Source organism: Siphateles boraxobius, unplaced genomic scaffold (genome assembly GCF_051911475.1).
Source record: "Siphateles boraxobius isolate OS27281-9 unplaced genomic scaffold, OSU_SipBor_1 25, whole genome shotgun sequence".
NCBI classification, from domain to species: domain Eukaryota; kingdom Metazoa; phylum Chordata; class Actinopteri; order Cypriniformes; family Leuciscidae; genus Siphateles; species Siphateles boraxobius.
This window is the reverse complement of record NW_027508866.1, coordinates 35046961-35073712: the sequence shown is the minus strand read 5'-3', so window position 1 is coordinate 35073712 and position 26752 is coordinate 35046961. Positions and strand designations below refer to the sequence as shown.

Sequence of the window (26752 nt, the reverse complement as noted above, 5' to 3'; positions counted from 1 at the left end):
AATTTGCTTTACTACTTTATACTTGTAGCTGTATGAGTGCATTTAGAAAATGGTGTTGTTTGATAGTAAGTCCATCACAGCGAGCACTTTTCCCGAAGCCAAGAGCGGACGAGCTCCTGCCGCAAGGCCACGACTGAGATCATTTTTCAGACGCTGACTTTGCTGTGATGTTCTGCTGTGAGTGTCTGTTAACATCACAGCTGAGAAATGTTAAGCAAAGAGGCAATTTGGCAAAATCTCAAGCTCTCTGCTTGCTTTACCTGCAAGAATGCTAAAGAAACAAACACACAAATAAAGCATGGGCGATAGCGAGGATCTCTTCTTCTCTGAGCTGAGGAATAAAACAGTTCACTGCAAACAAAAGAAATTCTACAAGTATTTTTGTCTTGTTTTCCAGTACAAATATCTAAACATTCTTGTATAAAGATAGATCTACTTGAAAAATCCATTGAAAATATGTGAGTGTATGCATAATACAAGATTATTTTTCTGAGCCCACTTGCAGATATTTTAAGCACAAATTAAAGTTAAATTATCTGCAACAGAAGTTGCGATAGTCTTTTATTCCCTATTGTATCGTATATCCAACTAAAAAGGCTTCTGGAATGAGAACAAATCTGGGCGGGGCTTGATTTCGTCTGTGGGGAATTGATTGGATGTTTGCGGTTTGCTATTGGTGGATCTCATGCGTGTGACAGGTTGCCCCGCCCTCGAAATCAGAGAAGAGAAGATATGCTGCAAGAGGATGTTTTGATTAAAGATTATGAGGCATATGAATAAAAGAAACGTCATCATTTATAATAAATAAATGCAATATTCTATAATTTTTGGAGTCAAGTCAGTTTCGATTTCATGGTGACTTTAAGTCCCCCTGTAGGCAATACTTTTATCTCTTAAAACTCATCTTTGATCACCAAAATTACATATTTAAAGTTTTTTCCTTGATAAAAAATGTCCTAAAAATATCTTGAATGCAACTCTACACCCTTGCCTCATTTAGTATACGCGGTTCTATTAATATGCAAATGAGCCCCGCCTCCACTCACTCACAGCAGCTCAGAGATCCACTCATTGATCTGATTGGTTACAAGGTAGTTTGTGACATCAGAAACACCAGCGATTTCAAACCATGTTTTTTAGACTGTCTATGTATTTGAGAAAATACTCATTCAATGGTACTCGACTTATGAATTTACACATGGTTTGTCTTAAAGCATATTTAAAACACCACAAAGACATAAACAACATTAAAAACTTGATTTTTACCACAGGGGGACTTTAAAGAATCTGTACTGGAAAACAAGACAAAATTCTCAGTAAGAAAATAGAATAACAGTGTATAAAGCACACGACGACTGAACAACAACTGTGGAGCGTCGAGGGACGTCTTCACAAATGATATGCAGCCCCGCCCACAAACTCACCTTGGGCCACTTAGGGTTGAGGAGGCGGGCTTTGACGGCGTCGTCAAGGGCGGTCTGGTACTGGCCCAGTTTGAGGTGGGCGGCTGAGCGGTTGCTGTAAAGGATGCAGTTCTGTGGATCGGCGCGCAGAGCTTCACCGTACAGCTTCACAGCCGTCTGGAAGTCTCCCAGCTGGCAGGACTCGTTGCTTTGCCGAACCTTCTCCATGAACTCTGCCTTAGTGAGTCCCGGGCCCTCGGCTGCAGCGTGAACGGCCCTGCCCAGTGCTCGCGGTCCAAACAGACCAAACTGACCAGGAAGAACACACATCAGGGAGATGCATTAGAAGATTTAGATCATTAAAGCTTTTTTTTTTTTAAATAAATTAATACTTTTATGCAGCAAGAAGGCTTTAAATGCCCATTTAAAATATTTCAAAATCCTTAAAAAAGTATCATGTTTTCTATAAAAATATGAAGCAGCATGACTGTTTTCACAATTGATGATGATAAGAAATGTTTCTTATAATCATCATATTATACTGATTTCTGAAGGATCATGTGACACTGAAGACTGGAGTAATGATGCTGAAAATTCAGAATAAATTACAGTTTAAAATCACATAGAAAACAGTTATTTGAAACGGTAATAATATTTCACAATTTTACTTTTTTTATTGTCTATTTGATCAAATAAAAGCTGCATTGAGCTGCACAAAATTATTATTTGAGTTATTTACATAAAGTCTTAAAAACAGTTTTGTTTTTGTTTAAAACATGTCAGAGAAAGGGTGATGAACTGCTTTTGGTGCATCTTGATTAACATTATAAGTGGACTAGAGAGGGAAAAGTACAAAACATAACCCATTTCATTAAAAGAGATGTTGACTCGTGTTCAGTTCAGTTGTGTTCAACATGTAGCAAAGCAGATTTGCAGGGTTTTAGGGTTATATTGGCAGGGTTAAGCACAAAGCGATCGCAAAGAAACCTTTCTTCTTAATCTCCTTCAGAGTACGAAGGAAAGCCTTGAAAAAAAACACAAAGCTCAAAAGTACAACCCTTATGAAAGGCTCTAAGAACAGAATGTCACCACAGCAAACACTATGACAGAAACACTACATCAGTGTTTCCGAACCACATTAGTGTGCTGTGAGAGGTTTTTCTTTACTCAAGAAACACTATGAGCCCTATTTTAACAATTTAAGTGCATGGGTCTAAAGCGCACAGCGCAAGTGCACTTAGTCCGAATCCACTTTTGCTAGTTTAACGACGGGAAAAATGGTTGGAGCACCCGGCGCATGGTCTTATTCTCTTAATGAGTAATGGGTGTGTTTTTGGTCTAACGTGAAATAAACCAATCAGAGTCTCGTCTCCCATTCCCTTTAAAAGCCAGTTGCGCTCGCACCATGGTGGATTCCTATTTACATGGTGGAATTTGCAAGCTGAAAAACTGAATGCTTCTCCAGAGAGGAAACGGATCTGCTCGTGCGCGAGGTTGAAGTCCGTGAGCAGACCATCTACAGGACACAGTGTACGTGCGTTGTGGACCCGCCTATAGGTGCATTTTACTAACGCACTCTTTAAATAACAAAAAAAAAATATTGCGATCTATTTCAGTTGCCTCAAAATAGCAACGCGCCGACTGAACACACCTCGTTTCCAGACCAGCAGCCCATGGGCGCAAATGCATTTGCTATTTTAACAACGTGTCCCAGGATGTAAAAATGATAACTGCGTCAGGCTGAAACTAGCAAAACACACTTGTGTCGCGCCTGGCGCTGCATTACACCGGGTGTATGATAGGGCCCTATGTCTATAAAGGCTAATGTTTTTTGTATTTATAGAGTGGAGAAGAGTCTTCGACTGGTATTTGCCGTCTAGCTGTAGCCAAAATACTTTTTTAAATATCCTGTGCATAACGCTTTATTTTTTTATATGATGAGAAGATTTTGTCCAAAAGCATTCAACAAGAAAAACTGAGGTCATGCATAGCTACAATAAACTTTATAACCTGTAAGTTGATGAAAACGTAATGTGATGCACTGACGGCCACTCCAGTGATGGACAAAATATCTCTGTAATTCGTTGGTAAAAAACCTCTGAGCTTGGTTGTCATGAATGTTAATATTAATGACACATGCACGTGTCTGACCATATATAAATACACAATACCAACTTTGATGAGACCGTGTTTAATTATTTAAAAAATACGAGGTTTCTGTCTGCAGTGACATGTCAATTTGTTGTTTTATCATCAGCAACAACATCATATCTACTTATAAGACCTTATTATTGTGTTCATACCTGACTAAAGCTAAAAAGCACATTAAATGTGATTACTACTTTTAATATATACAGTTTTAATATACCCTTTGAAGCAATGCTTGTTTGTGCAATTGTGTTATTTTAGTGCTTAGTGGTGTGCCGTGGGATATTTAACTTATCAAATCTGTGCCGTGGCAAAAAAAAAAAAAATGGTTGGGAAACACTGTATAATACAATTGAACTTATGCCTGATAAAAAAAAAGGCTGATATCTGATATGATGGCTGATACTACAAATTTCAATTCAATTGTCAATGCATTTGTAGTGCTTATCACAATATACATATTGTTACAAAGTATTATTCCAAGATATTTATGTAGATGAGGAAGAAACCATGAGAGGAACCAAAACTGTACTCAATTCATACATGTTATTTTGGGGAAATGTAATCCAGCTACACTATTGTTCAAAAGTGTGCGGTCAGTAAGGTTTTGTTCATGTTTTTGAAAGAAGTCTCTTCAAGGGTGCATTTATTTGATAAAAAAAAACATACAGAAAAAAAACAGTATTATGAAATATTTTAAAAATTTAAAATAAATAATAAATGATTCAAATGGAATGTGATTTTCAGCATAATTACTCCAGTCTTCAGTGTCACATGATCCTTCAGAAATCATTAGTCGACAAGAAGAGGCTTAGATTAGAATATGTTTATGCATTATATTTTTAATTTATATTGATAAATGCTAATTAGCTGATATGGTCATGATTTTACATTTGCAATAGAGACGTGCAATAGAGACGCCTCGGTTAGGTGAGCACAGCCAACAACATTGATAAATGTCTAATTCAAATAACAGCAAAGAATAACTTGACGGAAGATGGGTCAAAATGGTTCATGAAATTTTATTGAGCAAAAGCTATTTATTTCAGAATAATATCATATTCCGTTATATTGTACATCAGGCCGCGCTCATTGTTTTGTCTGTGAGGTCGAGTCCTCGGGGAGACACACACCAGTGGCTCCTGCTGACTTTAGAGAATGCAGGAAATTTATGACTAGCCACCTAAGAGCTTCACATCTGGAGAATTCCCAAGAGCGACAGGGAAAAACAGGGAGGGGATGGAGACGGAGAGAAAAAGCAAGAGAGAGAGAGAGAGGGAGAGAAAGTAAAACGGCAGGCGAAGAAAGAAACTCCAGCCTATAATCTCACACACAGGCCACACCCCTCTTCCCTTCTGCAGGAATTCTGGGATAGCACAGAGGGATAATTACTTCCAGAGAGGCCAAAAGGAAGAGCCGGAGCACTAGAACGACAGCATGAGTGAAGGAGAGGAATGAAAATGGGCAGGAAGACACACAGCGCATCAGTGGGAAGAAAGAGTGGCAAGGAAATGTGAGAGAAACTGAATTTTGTACCAAATTAAGAAGCAAAACAGCTGAACGTCACAGAGAAATACAGAGAAAAATATGTATTCAGCACCCTATGAGAAACCCTATGTTTTTCTTTTTGAACGTATTTTCTTGCTTTAGTGTATAATGTTGCTGTTTGTGCATGAAAAAGCTCTGGTAAGTTACTCAGCACAAAGTCTCTATTCTCTATATCAGTGTCAGTGTTTCTGAACTCCCTGAAACGCCTCCATTGTAGTCTTGAGTTTCTCCCGGGAACGAACACGTCATTTAAATAATTCATAAGCAGAATAAAGGGGAGGGGTCTGGTTGAGTTAGTTAGTAGTGTGTTAAACTGGTGGTTATGGTAAGGGGCGGGACATTTCCCAAACACACTAGATGCGCACGACCAATCACAACACACTGATCCAGCCGACCAATCAGAGCACAGTGTGCTTTTCAGAAGGAGAGGCTTCATAGAGACAGGAACTAAACAGAGCGTTACTGACAGACTGGGAAGAGAGGAGCCGCAACAGTGGAGAATATGAGGAAAATAATGGGTTTTGATTATTCAAGCATGAAAACTTATTCTAGTAGACTTATATAAGGATATAAATCCCCTTTTAAGGCATAATTTACATGCCTATGTAATAAGTAGTCAAACACATTATGCTTCCTTTCAAAATACCTGCTTTTAGCCAAATCTAAGGCAGTATCACATATATCCTTTATCCTATCCTTCAAACCATTTCAATTCCAGAGTGCACTGCAATTAAGCTCAATGAAAACATGAATCTAGGATGTCAAACACTGTTGATGTTGATTCAAAATTTCGGGAAAACTTTAGTTTAGGGTCCAATTCTTACTATTAACTGCTTATTATCATGCATATTTGGATGTTGGCTGTTTATTATTACTTATAAAACACATATTAATGTCTTATTTTGCATGATTATATTCTACATCCCTTAACCCACCCAATACCTAAACTTAACAACTACCTTACTAACTATTAATATCAGTAATTAGGAGGCAAAAGTGATTAGTAAATAGTTAGTTAGTAGTGAGAATTGGACCCAAAATTTCATTCAATACTGGAAAGTAATGATAAAAAAAATACTAAATATATAACCCAATACTGTGTGTGCTTTGTATTTAAGTTTACTAGAATATAATGTTGTTAGCTTAGTAACATATTCACAACAAACTGGAATCAATTATGAGTCGAGTCAAGTGTTTCATGTGTGGCAGACATTATGAAGTGAACTCTGATTGATTTTCACCTGATGGACAATAAAACGGATAGAAATAGCCATACAATAAAACCAATACACCATATAAATAACCATAGCAGCTACTTTAACCCCGGAAAACATATTTATTATACACTGATGTGATCCGTGTTGCAATTTTGATCGTGTGTGCCTTATTTCCTGGAAATTTGTATATATTTTACATATAATATATAATATGATATATAAATATAAAAACATTATTGCTTTAAGATAGTCACACAATGACACCACTTTCAACATTAAATACATTTTTTCCACTATGATTGTCATTTTTAACATTTAGTTCCCTGGTGTGGTTTGAACTTGTCCAAAATGTTTTTAAGCTTCAGGAAATTCTGGCTAAATCTACCTCCACCCCATCCCTGGCCAGACACAGATAACAGTGTTAGGCGTCTTTATGTTGGCCGCTGTCTATGGGCAGATAATGACAGTCTTGGTGGAGGTCATTCTGAACATACGAATGTGTCCGCACCAGCGCAGAGATGGAGCCGGTGGTCATCTTCATCTTCAGCTGAGACAACACACCTCACAATGTTCATCAGCACCAGAACACGTAACATATGGAACACATGTTCAACTCCAACTTCATTCAACAGGCCAAAAATAACAGCTGTAAACTGACCACACACATAATAATGGAGTCATGCTCCAGTCCTCAGTGATCTCTGGACACAGACTAATTCCATTAGTGTCTTGAGCGATTTGATTGATTATCATTGAGTTTAAACGGCCAGAAAATATCAAGACGGCCCCAAATCTGAGCTCATGTTGGTCACAATCCAAACCAAAACTGTCAAATAATGATCTTAAATGTCCATTCATCAAGAATAGTTCACTATTGAGAGAACTTTCACATCATATTATAAAAATATGAAATAAAACAGATAAGCTGAAAAAAAAGTCTTATTTTAAACTATCTGACATAACACAAATAAGAAACCCCATGACATGCACATTTACACATCAATGTAGCCTATTTGGTCTTCAGAAATGTGAACTACCAGTCCATATAACTTAACTAAAAAGATAGATATAGTTATTATTAATAAAATCTATTATTATTTACACTACTATTCAAAAGTTTGGGATCAGTAAGATTTTTAAATGTTTTTGAAAGAAGTCTGTATTCAAAAATACAGAAAAACATGTAATATTGTAAAATGTTGATACTATTTAAAATAACCGTTTTCTGTGTGAATATATTTACATTTTTTTATTTATTCCTGTGATCGAAGCTAAATTTTCAGCATTACTCCAGTCTTCAGTGTCACATGATCCTTCAGAAATCAATATAATATGATGATATGCAGCTCAAGAAACATTTCTTAATATTATAAATGTTGAAAACAGTTGTGAATGTGATGTTTCAGATTTTAGTGTAGTATTAATTTCTTGAAAGAATGGTATAAGAAAACTGAAGGGTTCTGCAGGCGCTTCCTGTATAGAACCTTTTAGGTTTCCATCGAGGGATCATTTTATGGATAATTTTTTTGGATATTTTATCGTTTTAATTTCATTTTGTTTTCATTTCTTTTTCTTCTTAATTAAATCTTATGAATTAAACAGCTCATAAACAGACTTTATCACTAGGGAAAAAATCCAATAACCTGTTAAACATGACATTAGTATTATGACAAATACAAGTATTATGCAATCGTTTAAGATATTTGTCCATTTTTGGCATAAAGCATTTTTTAAAGGCCCTATGAAATCAAAACTTAAGTTTTTTAGCTTTTAGTATGTATATATTTGCCTTAAGGTTATAAATAAGCTAGTGTGCTCCAAAACAATGACAAAATTCCCATTTAGGAGATATAAGCATTCAAAACTCACAATCTCTCACTTCCGCTAAAATGGATCACAGAGTTTACCTGTGAGGTAAACTAAACGCTATTGGTTATTTGAAAAGGGGGCGGAGCCATTCAGTACGTTCCGCCTTAGCTTTCTGTTTCAGTGGAAATTACGTTAACGCATCATACAAAGCTGCGTATTCCAAGGCACTTCAGTGGGCCTTTAATACTGAGTCAAGAACCCTAGGGTTCTAGTGTAAGTCTAGGAGTCACGAACTAGCAGAACAAACGCTTTAGAAATGATTGGGAAGGCTAAGTGCTTTCTCCAGCTATTGAAATAATCTATAGCAAAACAGATCATTAATACAGCATCATTAACAATGATGTTCCGGCCCTAATGATCAATAATCTAAATCGGACCACTGTTTATGCACCATCATAAACACAGGTGCCACAGACACTATAGGGACCATGTTTCAAAGCATGGAGATAATAACCCAGTGTGTGTTTGTTATTAACAGCACAGGGTCGGCAGAGGACGCCAGATTGTGGTGTAAAAATCGATTTGGGTAAAATATATAAAGGTTGTTTTCCCCTCCTGCTGTATTGTTCTTCCTGTCTGATCAACTTTAAACCGCTGAGCGGATGCTTCAACTGAAACTACAGACAACGAGGCCTTTTAACCTGTAGAGCCAACATGTGTGGCACGCTCACACAAACACAGACAAATCCAGTTGTGGCCCTCAAAACTAAGAGAGAATCTCATGAAATCTGTCAATAACCAGTGTTGTGCATGTTAATTATTTTAAAATTAAAAATTAAAATAATTAACTGAAATAAAGCTGAAATAAAATACATACAAAATAAATATTATTATATATTTATATAATATTATTTTTTATCATTTTTATTACTTTTTAATATTATCTATTAAATATTACAAAATAAATATTCTAAAACAAAAAAAACGAATTTTCAATGAACTCCCAAGTAAAGTCTTACCTAATGAGAATTATTTGGAGAGCATACATGTGCAAAAAAAATAATAATTTGATTTTGGAGTAAAACGTGACCCGTTGTGGTGAGATTGACCCAATAGTTTGACACACCCCACAAAGTTGATCCCTGTGTCTTGCTGTTTCCGCGTCTGTCTGCCCGTTCCTGATCCAGCCTGTTCTCAAGCGGGTCAGGAGGCTGAGGCGCATTCCTGGGAAAATGAAAACAAGCCTGTCCTCTGGCATCCGGCAGCGGGTGGAGAAGCTGATGCCCGCGCAGAAGAGCCCGCGGGGCGTCCGTCGACACACTATCTGCCTGTCCAACAGCTGTCTCCAGCCTTCTCCTCTGCCCAGAACCTTCCAAACATCTGAGCATCTCACGAACATCTAAACACTAACCTCATAACTCTGGTTATACAGTCAAACACAGTAGTGCCAAATGCAGCAAACGTTGTGCTATAAACACCGGCTTAGCTAGCTTAACCAGACAGATTTACTTGTTCAACTAACACCACCAAACCAGCCAGAACACATTAACCCTCGTGGGTTGCAGGTCTGTTCGTGAATGCAAATGATAAACCGCAACTAACTATATAAGTGTGCATAGTAGGAAAGCAAATTAAATCAGCTTTTGAAACTTAATGACCAATCCAATCAAACTCTACAGTAGAGCTGCATGATTTATTATTTTTTTTAAATGACAGCGCTTTGGCACTGTCTTTGACAAGTATACGATCACAGTGAACATTCAGATCTGCGGTGGCACTGACCCATAGAGAGAAGAAACAGATTCACGAACAGTCTTTTCAAATAAAGATTGTATAAATGACTGACATGGTTACGGGAGTAGGTGGAGACAAGATTTATTTACTGAATCATTCATTCATAGCACAGACTCATCGAATAATGAAACACGTATTTATGAGCGAGTCATTTTTTAAATAGACGTTTTGTCAAAACCTCTTGTACATCAGGCCTACGTTTTATTTTGTTGTGTTGTCTATTCAGAATTGTGGGAGAATCATGACTCTATTTTAAACAAAAATCATGATATTTCAGGCATTGGTACATTTTGAGATTTTGCTCCTATAACTTGTCTTCTTTCAGACTAATGGAAAGATTTCGATTACAATACATATATCTTCAAAGACTCCATTTTTTTCCCCTGCACTTTGTATGAAATCTCCATCTTTAGCAGCATTTATATACACCATACTTTACAGACTTATTCCTGTTATGAAAAACTATTTTAAAGGTCCCATATTGTCAAAACTGAAATTTCCTGTCTTTTTTCATGATAACAGAAATAAAACATCTAAAAACAAATAAATTGTTGATCATATGTTGCACAAAAGCAACACGATTAATAACTAAAACTAAATAAAACTGATTTACAGGCCAGAACGAGTTTCTATTTATAACATGTTTGCAGCGTTGAGCAATGTAGCCAATCACAGACATATGTGTTGAACGCAATAGCCAATGAGATGCATTTAAGACAGAATCCACTCACCGCTCAAAACTTAGTTTTTGCTCAGTGCTGAATTCTGCATGCTGGCAAATCCTCTGATTATAACAAGCCAAGTGTTGACATTATGAATTTATTGTGCAGTCAGCTTCATTGATAATAACGGAGCTTTGTGAGATCGCGATGAACTGAGACATCAGCTTTTGAGGAATTATTAAGGGAGCGCACTTTGCGCTATTTCTGTCATGCCAAGCCATGCACATAGTAGCCTAAGCTTGCTTTTATGTTAAATTAACAGTGGTTTGTGAATGTTTATGATTAAACAAATAATTTATCACCATCATTACAGGTGTTTTATTTACCTTACTTGTGAGCATCACCAAACCACAGCAGGGTACAGCATACATGACCCGAGTTACCTGTGGTTGGCCTGGCCGTGCGTCACTCAGAAAACAACAGGCCAATCAGAAGAGAGGCTCATGAATATTAAGTAGACATGCCAAAATCGACCTGTTCTTGGCAGAGCTCCTGAGAAAGGAGCTGTACAAATATATTGAGATCGTTTTTGGTACGTACTTATACCGCAAATATATATTCTTAAGGACATCAAAATCTAAAATAAAACTCCAGAAAAGTGTAGAATATTGCATGCACTCATGTAACACCTGGGTCCTGAAGAAAAAACCTCAGTTTAAAGTAAACATAATTTGGCCAACTGATGCATATTCTCTAATGCATGATTTTTGCAATCAGGATGCATCTGCGCATTAAACACTTCCTCTTGTTGTAATTCAAGGATGGAATTTCATTTTGGGAAAAAGCGATGATTATATGACTGGAGACATGGGAGAGAACTACGTTTATTTCACATGTTGATGACTGACAATTACTGCTACTAAATATTTCATTAAAGATGATTTTCTAATCTGCCTGAAACACCAGAAGACTTTGTGACCATCTGCTGTCCCCTGAAACACCTCCACTGATTCACTCCGAAATTTTCTCCGCATTCTTCCAGTCTGGGTTCAAAGAAAACACAGGTGCATCCACCAACATCTGGTGAGTCTGAAAACACCTAACATGTCATGGTCTGCTGGGAACGACCACGGTGGAGGTGGTCTGGATGACAACGGGATGTGACTTTCCTTAAAATCCTGTCTGGCTTTCAACACCTGCTATCTATGTGAACAGTGGTTATTGGTATATGGTATTGTATTGGAGTCGCTGACATAACAATGGACGTCCTTTATCTAGAAAAATATAGCTATATTTGAGAAATTAAATAAAGCAAATAAATAAATAAATAAAAGAAACATGATCCATTAAAGGATTCGTTGACTTCAGAATTAAAAGAGTTTCAGCCAGAATAATGAAGTGTTTATAATAAAAAAAAACCTGCCTTTAAGGATTAGTTCACTTCAGAATTAAAATTTCCTGATAATTTACTCACCCCAATGTCATCCAAGATGTTCATGTCTTTCTTTCTTCAGTCGAAAAGAAATGAAGGTTTTTAACAAAAACATTCCAGGATTTTTCTCCATTTAGTGGACTTCAACGGTTTGAAGGTTCAAATGTGAGTTTCAGTGCAGCTTCAAAAGTCTCGACACGATCCCAGTCGAGGAATAAGAGTCTTAGAAAAACCATTGCTCATTTCCTAAAAAAATAAACATTTATATACTTTTTACCTACAAATTCTCTTCTTGCACTAACTCTGCGATGCGCCACACATTACGTTATCGCGTTGGAAAGGTCACGTGTGACGTTGGCGAAAAATCCAATTTTCTCCTCTAACTTCAAAATCGTCCGACATCATTTCTGTACCTTTTTTTTTGTTTGTTTTGTTTTTGTAAAGGGCGTTTGACTTAGTCTTTGCATCTTCACTTTGTAAACACTGGGTCGGTACTTCCGCCTACGTCACGCGTGACCTTTCAACGTGATTACGTAATGCGTGAAGTCATGGACGAGCATTTGTGGTTAAAAAGTATATATTATATATTTTTAGAAAATGAGCGATTGTTTGGCTTGATAAGACTCTAATTCCTCGGCTGGGATCGTGTCGAGGCTTTGAAGCTGCACTGAAACTCACAGTTGAACCTTCAAACTGTTGGACCGCATTGAAGTCACTATATGGAAAAAAATCCTGGGATATTTTCATCAAAGACATACATTTCTTTTCGACTGAAGAAAGAAAGACATGAACATCTTGGATGAAATTGGGGTGAGTAAATTATTAGGAAATTTTAATTCTGAAGTGAACTAATCCTTTAAAGGCAGGGTAGGCTTTTTTTATAAACACTTTATTATTCTGGTTGAAACTCTCTTCACACCCTGATAGCAATAAATAAGTGGTCTAAATATTTAAAAAATTTACATACATCTTCTAGGGAAGTCTCAGGACTAAAAATTGTTCGTCCAATCATTGCATTGGGTCCAAATGCAATGATAGTATTAGGATGTCCTGCTTGTCAGATTATATATTTCCATACTTTTATATATTAACTAGTGCTGTGCGGTATACCGGTTCATACAGAAAACCGGTGTATATTTTTGTTTTGATAATAATTTTTAATATACCGCCATACCGATGTATTTAATTACACAACGTTCGGAACGAACGTTACGCTGCGCAACACTTTTTCAGACGGACCCTTTACAATGTTGCACTTCTAAGCAGCGACTGCAAGGCGAGGGTAAACCATAGACAGTAAAAGACATGGACACAGTGACCCCATTGATTTCAACGGAGAAGACTGAAGCCCGATTATTACACTTCCTGTCTGAAGGCTGAGCGACTGCGCAGGCTCAAACTGAGCTTGACCACAGTCTGACAGTTGTACATCTTCTAGTAGCTGTGGCAAGTAAAATCTGAATCACCTAATTCCTCAAAAACGTTGAAATATTTTGTCCCGTTGTTTTGATGGACTCTCTATCTATGGGCTTCTCCCTTGACTTTATGCCTCTATGTCCCCCCGATTGCCTCATAGACAGTAAAAGATTGCCTGCGAGCTGCTCCTCCTTTCTATACGGTAATGTCTCTATTGTGCGACATAAAGTCACATGGTTATGACGCAATCGTTAGCCTGTTTTTAACACAAACGGCTTCTACGGGGCCATAACGTAATGGCGCTTTTCCACTGCATGGTACGGCTCGGTACGGCTCAGTACGGTTCGGCTCAGCGCAGCACGGTTCGGCTCGCTTCGCTTTTCCACTGCGTGGTACGACTCAGCTCGGCGCGGCACGGCTCGGTTTGCTTTAGCTCGGTTGCTTTTCCACTGCAGTTAGTACCGCTTCAAAGTGGGTTATAGTTTATCCGCTCCTCGGTAACTAACAAGAGGAACGTCTGCGCTTCTCGTCCACTGACCACGATTCAGCCATTTCTTTTTTGGAAGTTTTTTTTCTTCAAGCAAGTAGTTTTAAAACATTGGTTTCTGGCTATTTAAATCTAGCGGGTTTGATGTCTCGCAAATACAATGACGCTGGTAGTGACGATTCTGTCTGTCTGAACAATAAGTGATCTACAGTGCTTCCACGTCACATTTTAGTATCGGTACGGTACGCTTGGAACCTCAACAGAGGTGGTACCATTTAAAGCGAGCCGAAGCGAGCCGTACCGTACCGTACCAAGCAGTGGAAAAGTGCCACAAGTGAGCCGTGCCGAGCCGAGCCGTACCGTACCATGCAGTGGAAAAGCGCCAAGCGCCCCGTACCGAACCGAACCGTACCGTACCATGCAGTGGAAAAGCGCCATAAGATACAAAGTAATGGAGCCTTTTATACATTGTCGTGTTTCTTTAGAAATAAATAATGGACAAATTAAGTCTTTGGACGCCTCAGATGTAAAGTTATTCGCTGTCAAAGTGACACAAAAATGAATGGGAGTCAATGGAATGCTAACAGCAGGTGAAGTTCTGCTACAATGGCGGCTCCCGCGAGGCTTCAGTTTCCGGCTGATGGATTACCCCCTTGGGGTAAACAGCAGTGCTCTGGTGTTACGTTACAGGGAAGATGGATGCTGCAGAACTATGGCTTTATTTTCCTGTCAAATGTCGCGAGCGCATTATTGTAGTGAGAAAGTACATTAATATAATGCGCGAGCGCGAATCTCTCTGCTCGCGCGCGGAATATAATGTGCCGCACTCTCAGATACACGCTGCTCTTGTTAGAATAGGTCTATTTTCTCTGGGCTCGCTCAGAGAATCCTGCACTTAAAACGTGTTCAGTGCAATCGCAAATCTCTCCTCTTCCCCAGCTAACAATTTTAGGTTATAAGAACGTTTTCATAACGTTCCCATTAAGTTATTATTTCTGAATGTTCTAGGAACATTCAAAACGTCCAGTTTTTTAGATGTTGTATTAACGTTATTTCTTGGTTATAAGAACGTTATTCAAAAACGTTATAAGAACATCAATTCTCCCGTTATATAAACGTTGTATTAACGTTCTTGCTTGGTTATAAGAACATAATTCAAACGTCATTAGAACGTTCAATTGTCCTGTTATATAAACGTTTTATTAACGTTATTTCCTGGTTATAAGAACGTTATTAGAACGTTAAGAAATAACACTTTTAGGTTATACTGGGCGCTATTCTATTCTAAATATTCACTAATGACAGTAAAATAGACCGTCCTAAGTCAATTTACTGCAGTAATTCCTCTCTCAACCAGTAGAAAATGCTTTGAACACCTTACTATGCATGAAAAAAAAAACTTCATAAACCGGAAAACCGGCATAATTTTGAAAAAGAAAACGTGATATAAATTTTTGGTCAAACCACCCAGCACTAATATCAACATGATCAACGCTGAAATGAATCTACAGCAGTCAGATGACAACTAGAAATCTGTAAGTTGTTTATGTTCATTTTAATTGCAATGTTATGTGCTTTGAGACATGAGGTAGTTTAACGCCGTCTTTCGTGATGCTGTGCAGACTCTTCTGTGCGCATGTGTTTTGAAGGAGGTGTGGCTTTGGAGACGCTCTGATCTTATGCTGTTAAAGCTAGCTTGCTATTAATAGCCTCTCTGAAATTGCCTACCTTACCTTTAAGCTCTCACTTTTTTGAGGTGAGCCAATTTGAGTTTGTTAAGTCTATAAATTCAAATTGACTATAAAGTATTGACAATGTATTTCTAGTACTGTATAATATAATTAGAAGAACTAAAGAAATAATTTGTACTGAGGAAAACTGCAGTATTTGTTTGTAAAGTACATCTTGCAAAGCAATATAGTATGTATGTGCACAATAGTTAGAAATAGTCACACACCTTAGAGGAGACAATCAACAAACAAGTAAAATGATGAGCTCTCGAAATCAACATATAACAAATAACCAGTGAAGACAAGAACAGCAGCAGATGCACAAATAAAGCCAGCAAATCAATAATCCCATAACAGTAACTGCATACATTTACTCAAACTCCGTTTGATTCACATTGCAATGCATGCTGGGAGCTCATTAAACCATTTTTTGCAGCATTTTTCAAATGAAAATTGTTTGTTCAACTCTGTCAGACTAGTTGAGACAACATTCAAAAAAATATTGTTCATGTAGCAGGTGTCTAAGTAGGTTCACATAAATATATATTTTGTTGTCTCTGTGGCTCAAAAAGGGCCGTACAGGAAAAAAGTAATGGTTTTGACAGGAAATTGGTCGCAGATGGGATGTCAGGACTTGATTAATTTCCCATTAATCTTACACTTTCATCCACAAAAACTTACAGTAAACTAAGTAAATTCTTAAATTGACACAAAAATGACAGATGAACACATGCAGGGCTTGAACCTACAACCTTTGGGTTACCAGCCCAGATATGTCACCATTCATCTCACTATGGCTTTTCACAAAGTGCCTGATGTTGTAATGATTATTGACTGATTGTAACTTTTGATATCATCTAGTCTGAGATGAAATGTCAGAACTCCAGCATTATGAAAGTGTTAGTCTTTGCAGTCAGGTTTACCTAAAAAATGCATTGACAATTTAGTCCATTAAACCACTTCATGCAAACACACTGTAACTCTATTAGCAGCAGCAACAATGACATGTTACCCAATCACAATGTAAAGTTACATAATAAGACTGTAAAACTAAAAAGACTTCTGAATACACTGACTCGCATGTCAAATTTGACTGTTTTTAGTAGCCTATATATGTGGCTTTGCTACTGCACTCTGTGGTACGCCAACAGGAAAGCCTGTCTTAATGAAAATATACCGCAATAATAAATCCAGTTTGGCTTTACATTGTTACACAACACAATCAAGTCTCACATTTCACACTAGATGTGCGTTTATTTACCTTTTCGCGTCTTGCTCCTTGTTTCTCCATCCTGTCCTACTTTAATATCCAACTATTTCAAACTTTAATCCCATGATACTTCACACGAAAGGAATCCATGAGAAAAAGCCTCGACTGACTCAAACGTTTTCAGATTCAGATTGTGTGTTGATGCACAAACCGGCTCGTGCACAGCGCTTGCAGAAACACTCAGTAGCGCTTGAGAAAACAGTTATTCCAGAGGAAAGTTCGCCATGTTTTTCTTCTCTCTCTCCTCCCGGTAGAGGCGGTTCAGATGGTTTCAGTAGTTCAGGGCTTCAGTTACTATTTATGACATCAGACGGGAGTAGAGTTACCTACTGCGACTAGTTAGCCCCAAATTACAGTGCATTTCACTTGCTGGAAAATCTTTCATAACTTTTAGTCTTATTGTGTGACAAAATATTTTCAAACTAGAAACATTGACTGACCAAGATAATTTATTTACTGTACCTCATCTATAGTTATCTTCAAATACCGTAATTATAGATTGCGAATTATTTTATTATTGTTATTATTATTTTTATTTACCAAAAAAACAATATTAGCCTACCATCAATACCATTGTGCAGTGATGGTATCAGCTGCACCGTTCTTTGACAGCCTACAGTGGTAGGTACTGAATTAATAGCCTACATGTACCATACTTAACCAACAAAATAGGCTAAATAAAATTAACATGATCAAAGTCCCTCTTGATAAAAAAAAATGTCTTACTCATATAAATATGTTTTTTTATTAAAGTTAATTTACATGTTATTTACATATGTACATTTGCTTGTTGCATAATTCACATATAGTGCAAATATTCGGTAGTCCGAAACAACGTAAATTCTCAAGAGTGAGGACATTTCGGCGCATGCGCAATTGCATGCTGCTCTGCCTGATGAGAAAGACATAACGGAACGAAAATATAACGGAAAACAGATTTTACGGCATGTCAATAATTGTGGGTGTCCATTACTGCTGTATAAAGTTTGCCTGGCTTTGAATTTAAACTTTAAAAAAGTATTTCTAGTTTAAATTTAAGTTCATCTCTGGATTGTGGAATAAAGTTCAACTTAAATGAAATCCCGCTAGTTCGTCAATTGTAAAAATAGTTATGAAAGAAAACTGCATGACTTTTGAATTTTTAAGATGCATTATTTCATCAAAGTATATGGCTGAATATCCATTTCAAATAATTACAATAAAGACAGATACCACAATTTTGCTTTAAATACACATAATTCCTTGCTAGCAAAAAGAATTTGTACCATATTACCCCATAACGAGGTAACTGACACTCTGACCTATTATATTAGGCTAAATTTAATATTATAACACTGTGTTTCTCAATAGGCTATAAATATATTCACGGTACTATTTTAAGAAGAAAAATGTTTCCCTCAGTAACTCGTACATAAGCTCTGTTTCATAAGAGCATTTATATTTATATTGTTTTCCATTTGCAAGCCTTTATGACCGTTTTCGTTCAGGATCTCGACGTCTCTGCAGTTTAGTGTGCATCCTGATGCATTTCTTATATAATCTGACTGGAGAGTCTTTTCTCTTCGAGCGCTTGAGGTTCATCCTCTTGAGTTTGCGTCTGAAGTCCACTAGATGTCGCACACTCGCCATGTCTCTCCTCCAGTGTTGGATGAGCTGTGCTTCTGGTGGATGGGTTGAGCAACTAAATAAAAGAGACACCACAAACATTGTTTTTTGTTTAAAATGGTTTCCACCTCAGAAGAACTCCGATTCATTGCATTACCTGTCTATTCTTTGCATTACTATTTGCAGTACATCACCTTTAGTAGACACATTCTCATTCACAGCACCTTGCAACACATATTTACTGTAAAGGGATAGTTCATCCAAAAAAGAAAATGCTGTCGAGTTGTTACCTTTATGCATTTCTTTCTTCTGCTGAACAAAAAAGAAGATAATTTGAAGAATGTTGGTAACCAAATAGTTAGCCTAATGGGCCCGATAGATTTCCATATACTATGGAAGTCAATGGTGCAAATCAACTGCTTGGTTACCAACATTCTTCAAAATATCTTTCATTCATACAGGTTTGGGAAAACCTGCGGGTGAGTAAATGATGACGAAATTTTCATTATTTGGTGAACTATCCCTTTAAGAAAAAATGACCCTGCATCAACCAACTTTTGAGTTGGCCAGCCCAGATATTTAACCATAACGTCTGTACCAACCTTTTCCCATTGAGACAGTTCTCAGGCTGTGGTAAGGTGAAACAGGATTGTGACACGAAGTCCATCAACAGAGCATGCACAGGGTCCGTTTCATCCAGTTCTTTGGACAAGATCTTTTGGACAAGCCTTTGAAAGAAATCAAGATGAGCTTAGATTAGCCCAAAACCAGCCTAAATATTCTGCTGCGTAAAACCGAATAGTCAGCTAGTCATGCAACTGATAAACTGTATTTTTTAAATATGAGTTGTCACATATCCCTAGTAGAGAGATGGAGATATGTGCATTCACCTGGCAGTACAGTTACAGTGATAAAGGGTTCTCAGGTCAGGGTTTCGAACACCGAATTTCTCTTGTAAAGCCGGGATCTGTAGATGGCAGGAATCCAGGTCCCTGTAGAGGTCACACATCTCCAACTTGCCTATAAAGCCCAAAAAGAAAAAGAAAATGAAGCTTTTCCAAGATTCTCAACTTGGTTGATTTACACCAGATCTAATTTAAGTAGTTCACCTTGATGTGGCCTGTCTGGTTTATTTTGGGGTAATGTTGTCGTTGGTGCGTCTGTTGAGACTACGGAAGCTTCAGATTTCCGGGACAGCAGTGTTGTAGCAGATGGCCATGGTGATGTCGAAACTGAATCTTTGGATTGTATGATAAGAGATTCTTCCATGTTTCGTCCTATATTGATTGCTTGATTGAAACTCATTTCCAGAGTCTCCATGTCTTGTTCCGGGAGTGTGTCGGTGTAGTTTGCTGCATCTTTGACCACGGCGTATTGAGCAAGTTCAGAATTGACACACCTGCCAATGAAGGGGAAAAAATAGTTTCTGTAACTGTGTAACATTATGTGCACAGAGATTATGTAAAAATCACACTGAAGTGCCAAGATTTCCCAGCAAACAGTTACCAAAGTTCGACAGGTTTTTGCTTGTTTTGTGTCTGCCAGTAAAAGATTTGCCTTTGTATTTTTACTTAAAATTGTCATTATTGCCAGTAAAATTGCCATTACCTAAGATTGACATTATTCCCTAAACCTCATTTAACTAAAAACCCATATGATAAGTAAACAAAAAAAGAATGCTTCTATTTAGGGCTGTCATGATTCCTCGATTCAATTCATGTCCTCTGTTTAAAAAAAATCCTGTATTGCATATTGCAATTAACCGTTTTGATTAACCGGTAAAATATCAGAACGAATGACAGTCCATGTAGTCCATTATTAGACTCTTTTCTAAGGTTGCATGATGTATTAAAATCCCCCCGTAGTCAATAATTCTATTCCTTAAAACTCATATTTTATCACCAAAATTACATATTTAAATGTTTTTTCCTTGGAAAAAAATTCCTTCATTCCTTAAAATAGCTTGAATGTAATTCTACACCCTCGCCTCATTTAGTATACGCGGTTCTATGAATATGCAAATGAGCCCCGCCTCCACTCACTCAAATGCACTCGTTGACGATCACACGTTGATCTGATTGGTTACAAGGTAGTTTGTGACGTCAGAAACACCAGCGATTTCAAACCGTGTTTTGTCTTTGGTTCACTGCAGTTTTAAAGGGATAGTTCACCCAAAAATGAAAATTTTCCCATGATTTCCTCACCCTGAAGCCATCCTAGGTGTACATGACATTCTTCTTTCAGACGAATACAATCGGAGTTATATAAAAAAACGTCCTGGCTCTTCCAAGCTTTCTAATGGGAGTGAATCGGCACCATTTTTTTGAAGTCCATACATGCATCATATCCATCATAAAGTGTCCCAAACAGCTCCGAGGGGTTAATAGAGGCCTTCTGAAGCGAAGCGATGCGTTGAGGTAAGAAAAATATCCACATTTAAAACTATATCGACTAAAATAACTAGCATCCGGCAGACGGACATTTTTTTAATATATATCCGATTGTATTCGTCTGAAAGAATAATGCCATATACATCTATGATGGCTTCAGGGTGAGTAATTAATGGGCTAATTTTCATTTTTGGGTGAACTATCCCTTTAAGGAGAAAATACTCAGCAATGGTGTTGACATGAATTTGCACATGGTTTGTCTTAAAGAATATTAAAAACACCACATATAAACATTAAAAGTTTGATTTTCACCACAGGGGGACTTTAAAATATATTTGTACCGACCCCAAACGTTTGAACGGTAGTGTACAAACAAGTCACTCTAATGTGCCAAACCATTTTCAGTGTTAAAGGTCTTGTGTTACCTTTATCATTGCTTTTGTTTTCTGAAAAGTGAGAATGTTGTGCAACAGAAAAGAGCTGAGTCCAATGAAACCAAATACATACATGCCCCACCACGTCCTCTTGGCACACTGCATCCGCTGGGAGAACTCAAAGCAGCGCATCTTCAGCATGTTGAAGTATCCGTATCCCACAAGGTTGGACATGGTGTCATTAACTCCCAGGAGACAGCGGCGGAACCTGAAGTGATATCGCAAGACCTGATTACAATGTTATAAGATACAGTAATCCAACACGCTTGCTCAGTGAAATAACTCTCTGGTTGTGTTACACATGTCTCATGTTACACAACAGAACATTATAGGATGAATGTGCAGTGCCGACAGGCGGGACGCTCACTTTTCCCGCTCTAATGAATAAAGTAAGACATACCTGTTGTCACAATCGCAGTGTGATAAAGTGAAGATATTTGTGTTGAAGACACCATAGTTGTACGAGAAAGAGCCGATGGTGTCTTTACAGTGGTCATGTTCTCGGCAGCATTTATCAGTGTCTTCAAAGACACCTGCAAAGACAAGAACAGCTAAAGATGTTTCTTTTTCCCGTTGTGCAGTGGGATCCACATGTCTGAGAATGCTAGTGAAAAGCTTCTATTTGATCTAATTTAATACAAATCTTTCATAAACTTTAAAAAAAGTAATATGGACATGAATTTGATGTCTTAAAAAAATATTCTTCAATTTATTTTTGTACCAAGGTGGAAAATTGTCTTTGGCTCAGTAGCACATAAAATAATTATACAGGCAGAAAAACAAGAAAGAAAAATGACAGACAGATTCACAGATATAAAAAAACAGTTCATGCCACTGTCATTTGGTTTATCAATCACTTCATTGCTGGGGGTTTTCTTTTTCTTTCAAAATCCTAAAATCATCCTGGATTAGGTGGCTGTAATCAAGCGCACGATGAAGGAGATACGACAGGAGACTTTAACCCAACACTTAAACAAGAAAACATACAATCACAAAGAACTGAAATAATGCTAGACAAGGGATTGACTGAAACGGAGGGCTTAAATGCATGGGCAAACGAGATAATAGACAAGACACACCTGAACAGAATACTCAAATCAATTAGTAACCATAGTGACAAACAGGGAGAGAAGGAGAACTGATCTAATTAACAGAGGCACAAATAAACTGAACAGAAAAAGAGATCAAAACACAAACTGAAAACATGACCGAAATGTTGTGTACTTCAACGAAGCATGTCATCTCAGACCTTTGGACCCCACTGTATATTTATATACACATTATTATTAATATTTATCATTTAAATGTATATAAATATCCTCCTTACCCAGGTCAGTGAAGCCAGCAGCTTTATTTCCCGAGCCACACCACAGGGTCCCTGGAATCATCCATGCTCTCTTCGCGCGGCGTAGCGTCTGTGTGTCCCGGGACACAGATCCATCCTCAGCTTCAACACTCATCAGGTCTCTGGCCCTCCGGACGGATGCTGTGAACTCCTGCGTAATCCCAGCAGCCTCGCAGGAGCCGTCAGGGTCGGTCAGCTCACTGATGTCAAAGCGTGCATCGAGACTCTCTGAGAAAGAGCCGTCTTCCCGACACCTGGACAGGTAACTCTCAATAACAGATTGCTCATCACTTGTGATGCAGCTAAAAAGGCTGTTGTTTTTGTTCCAGATGCTGTTATACAAGAGAAGCGATGTCTGAGTCCTCCGGAGAAATGCGTACTGTGTTCTTCCGGCTGAAGTGGATCTGCTCCAAATACAGTAAGTGCTCCTTTTAAAACGGTCAGCACTGAAACAACCATGAAACAGCATGAAGAGGCACACAGCTGCCTGGAAAAGGTGGTTGCTTTGCATTTTTAGGGCAAACAGAATAATTGTACCACAATTTTGTGTATTTTTAAGTCAAATTTGTACTTGAATGAATGAATGAATGAATGAATGATAGCCAGAGGTGCTGCTGGGTAACTGGGTTTTTAACCCCTCAGCTCTGGCAGAGAGCGCGTCTCTACTCCTCCTTATTTATACTCCCATCCGCATGTGAGATTATCCCTGTATTGTGGCCACATCAGAACAGACGGGGTGGGATGACACAAGGGGGTGTGTCTTTGGTAAACACAGACTTGGAAGCACAGATGTCTACACACACATATACATATAAGATGTAAATTAGATCGTAAACCCTCCCCACTTTCTGAGTTCACTGGAGTATAATTATCTCTCTGTTGACACTAATAAAAAATGATAGTGATCAGCCGATGCTTTCAGCAGTGCACATTTAATATCTTATTAGTCATAATATATGATTCTTTACAACGTGACAAAAAGATTCAAACTCCACGTAGGAGGAGAAAGAAACATCCGATCCAAAACTAATGCATTTGTGTGTTCAGATTAAATTAGGTCAGCATTTTTATTCAGTGCATTACGATATTATATTTTGATTAACAATCTTTTAAGTGCTTATTTATTTAGTGTGCACAATAAATTTGATGAATATTTATTACCAGACACAAACCATATTTCGAATGTATTTATTTGCTTATTTATACATGCAAAAATATTGTTTTGTCCCTAAAATAGACATTTATTTAGCTGGATTTTTTTTCTTCCATAATAACAGCACATATTTGCAACTTGCATATTTTTTTGCATATTAACTGACAAATGGCACAGGACAGAGTGTCTCTTACAGTCAAGTTTGCTTTCTCTCAGTGAAACTTCACCTGTCAAAACAAAGAAAATGTGTGTTTCAAATTTTTCCTTCTGGTGACTTAAAGCCCAGAATATTTCATGTGTCGCAACACATAAAAAAATATTTTCGCTGATTACCCACAATGATAAAAGTCGTTTTTTTCTTCCCCGCTGATTACCCACAATGATAAAAGTCATTATAAAGCACAAAAGTTTTGCCCAATAGTATTTTCAATTGATGGTCTGCATGCCTTTGATTTGAAATGCTCATGTCAGAAAGGTTCAGATTATCATTGCATTTTAAATCATATATTGTCTTTCAGTTTCTAACAAAGTTACCAGCCAACTGGCCAATCTATATGCCTGACAAAGTCAATTTTTGGCATTTTACACCTGGCGAGTGTTCATTCTGAACCCATTTACACAACTTCAGGAGGCTGCAGTGTTTACATGAGGATGCAAAGGTCATACGGGTTTGTTGTACGTGTCCACCTGTGCTGATTGGCGCAGACCTCGCCTGATTCGCTCAAAGTTTCTGCCCTGTCACCATTGGATGCGGTCCTAGTCAGTTAACCATTACAGCTCTTTTATGGTATTTCCACCGGCAAATCCTATTCTAACATCCGTCAAATGAGGAAAAACACAAGCTTGAGGAAACTAAAAAAAATGACAAGATTGCAATCAAATGAGAGGCTAAAAAACGTTTTCTTTCAACTATTACTTTACTAAAGGGTTGAATGCCCTCAGAGGAATACTTACACTGACTGTTTGCTCAATTTGGAGTAATTGCAATTACACCATTACAGTCAAAACTCTGGTGAGCTGGAATTGTTTAATGCACTTTTTCTTTCTTTGGTACAGGGTAATGGATATTCATTCAAAACAGCCTTAAGAAAGCGACTGGAAAGTTGACTCATTCTGGATTCAAGAAATTAGTTAGCATAATATATTGAATGGGGTTGAGCCTTGTTTTTAATGTTACTGAAAGTGATGTGTTATTTCTGCACTAGTAGCACCACCAACAAGAATTGAAAAAATGTGTTTTCCCACAGATTTCACAAACATTCCCCTCGTTTGCCATTGGTCAGAAAACAGATAAGCCCCGCCCCAATCTCACACTGTTGGTGGACTCAGTGTTGCCGTATCAACAAGCCAAGAGGCTCAAACAAACAGAACAGTGTTTTGATAGCAGGTCTTGACATTAACATCCACCAACCAGCCAAATGTGGGTGTATTTCAGCAGTGGCGTGTAACGCAGTCACTCCTACTGGCCATTTTGGCATGTTGAATTTTATATATAATATATATATTTTCAATTGTAGTCTTTTAAAAAGGCATCTGAAATAATAAAAGTATTTAAAAATATATATATTTCGCTACATATCGATACTGAAATATCTGAACCGCTTACAACACATGATACTAGTGGCGCTCTCTCTCTCTCTCTCTCTCTCTCTCTCTCTCTCTCTCTCTCTCTCTCTCAGCGAGTGACACACAAACCCGCCTCTCCTCATTCACTCATTTAATTTCCTCTGGATGAATATTGTTGCTTTTACAGGGCTTGAATTTCAGCGTGGGATTGCACGTATTGCGCATATTTTTACTCATTCCTGCAGATTGTGTCCTCACACCCAAATTGTGTTCACATAAAGCCGCCTCTCAGTGCTAAATTGAGTGCTTTTTCGCTGCTTATTGCACTTAAAATACACACAAAATAATGTCAAAATGACAGTCTTGCCAAGTATTCACGTAAAGATTTGAGAAAGAAAACGCATGTGTAAGAGTATAATTGATCCGTGTATCAGGTCTTAAAGTGACAGTAGCCTAATATACCAGCTGCCAAATTATGAGATAATATTAAACGCATCTATATGGCAGGTTTTTCTCATGTTATCTCATGGCCAGTGAAAATGCTGAGTGGGCTAGTAACTTTGGAAAACCACTAGCAACAGTGGCTGGTGAGCAAAAAAGTTAGTCAAGCCCTGGTGATCAGCGTTTACATTTCCAGGAAAATCCCCCTACTTTATTGAAAGGTTTTCTTTGTCACAGAAAACACCAATCTGAAAGTTAGCATCACCCTTGTTTCCAACAGGATTTTTCCATTTGCTTTTGAATTATTGCAGAAAAGAATCTCTGTGACCAAAAAAATTAACATGACTTTTCTGATTTTCGAAGCCTGAATACAATAGCCATGAGTAAAAAAAAAACACCTCACTAGTTACCCAATTGTTAGCAACCACCTTTAACAAGTCAAGTAAAAAATCACAAGGCTGTATTACTGATGTATTTTATTTCATAGAATAAAATGTGAAAATATCTTGAACTTATTTAAGACATTTAACCAAAAATCCATTAAAAAACGCATTGCCTTCAGGACAGTGAAACCGGAAGTGCTAAAATGCTAATTTCTGGGTTTTGGTCTACAAAAATACATCATCCCTGCAGAACTCTAATAAGTCTAATAAGAAAAATATAACAACACCTCCACTTTGGACTTCCAAAAGTCATTATTTTTGCAATTCCTGTTGGTGCCACTATGAAATCAAACTATTCTAAATTAAATATCTAAATGGAGATGCATTAAGGTCTAATAAAAAACAGGGGTTTTTTTTGTCAAAGAGATTTTTTTAGTCACGCATGCGTGCAGCTTTACGGGAACATTGGGTTAATCTATGACATAATGATGTAAGTAAACATGACGGCAGTAGATGAAA

The 26752-nt window shown here is 37.6% G+C and overlaps 2 protein-coding genes across 3 annotated transcripts in view; both read right to left on the bottom strand.

The window, feature by feature from the left end:
* Positions 1-17198, bottom strand: part of ttc28 (tetratricopeptide repeat domain 28) — a 322836-nt gene extending 305638 nt beyond the window's left edge. For both annotated transcript variants that reach the window (XM_077243763.1, XM_077243764.1), the window contains exons 1-2: positions 16908-17198; positions 1425-1712 (exon numbers count right to left, since the gene is read on the bottom strand). In XM_077243763.1, the coding sequence (XP_077099878.1) occupies positions 1425-1712; positions 16908-16937 (318 nt within the window). In that variant the 5' untranslated portion in view covers positions 16938-17198. The remainder of the gene's footprint in view (positions 1-1424; positions 1713-16907) is intronic.
* Positions 17199-17638: 440 nt separating this feature from the next.
* pla2g3 (phospholipase A2 group III) lies at positions 17639-23403 on the bottom strand. The gene is made up of 7 exons (XM_077243760.1): positions 22673-23403; positions 21746-21878; positions 21419-21553; positions 19631-19920; positions 19412-19541; positions 19124-19249; positions 17639-18597 (listed from the first exon to the last, which is right to left on the bottom strand). Exons 1-7 carry the CDS (start codon positions 23199-23201, stop codon positions 18384-18386), a joined length of 1557 nt encoding a protein of 518 aa, XP_077099875.1. The 5' UTR covers positions 23202-23403; the 3' UTR covers positions 17639-18383.
* Positions 23404-26752: the final 3349 nt, after the last annotated feature.

What these genes read in the sequence shown, in the direction of transcription:
- pla2g3 (XM_077243760.1), bottom strand. Translation starts at nt 23,201, where the DNA reads ATGCAAAGCAACCACCTTTTCCAGGCAGCTGTGTGCCTCTTCATGCTG. An exon ending in TGCTGGCTTCACTGACCTGG is followed by an intron (nt 21,879 to 22,672) that starts GTAAGGAGGATA and finishes TTGTCTTTGCAG; the next exon opens with GTGTCTTTGAAGACACTGAT. An exon ending in ACCAGACAGGCCACATCAAG is followed by an intron (nt 19,542 to 19,630) that starts GTGAACTACTTA and finishes TGGGCTTTATAG; the next exon opens with GCAAGTTGGAGATGTGTGAC.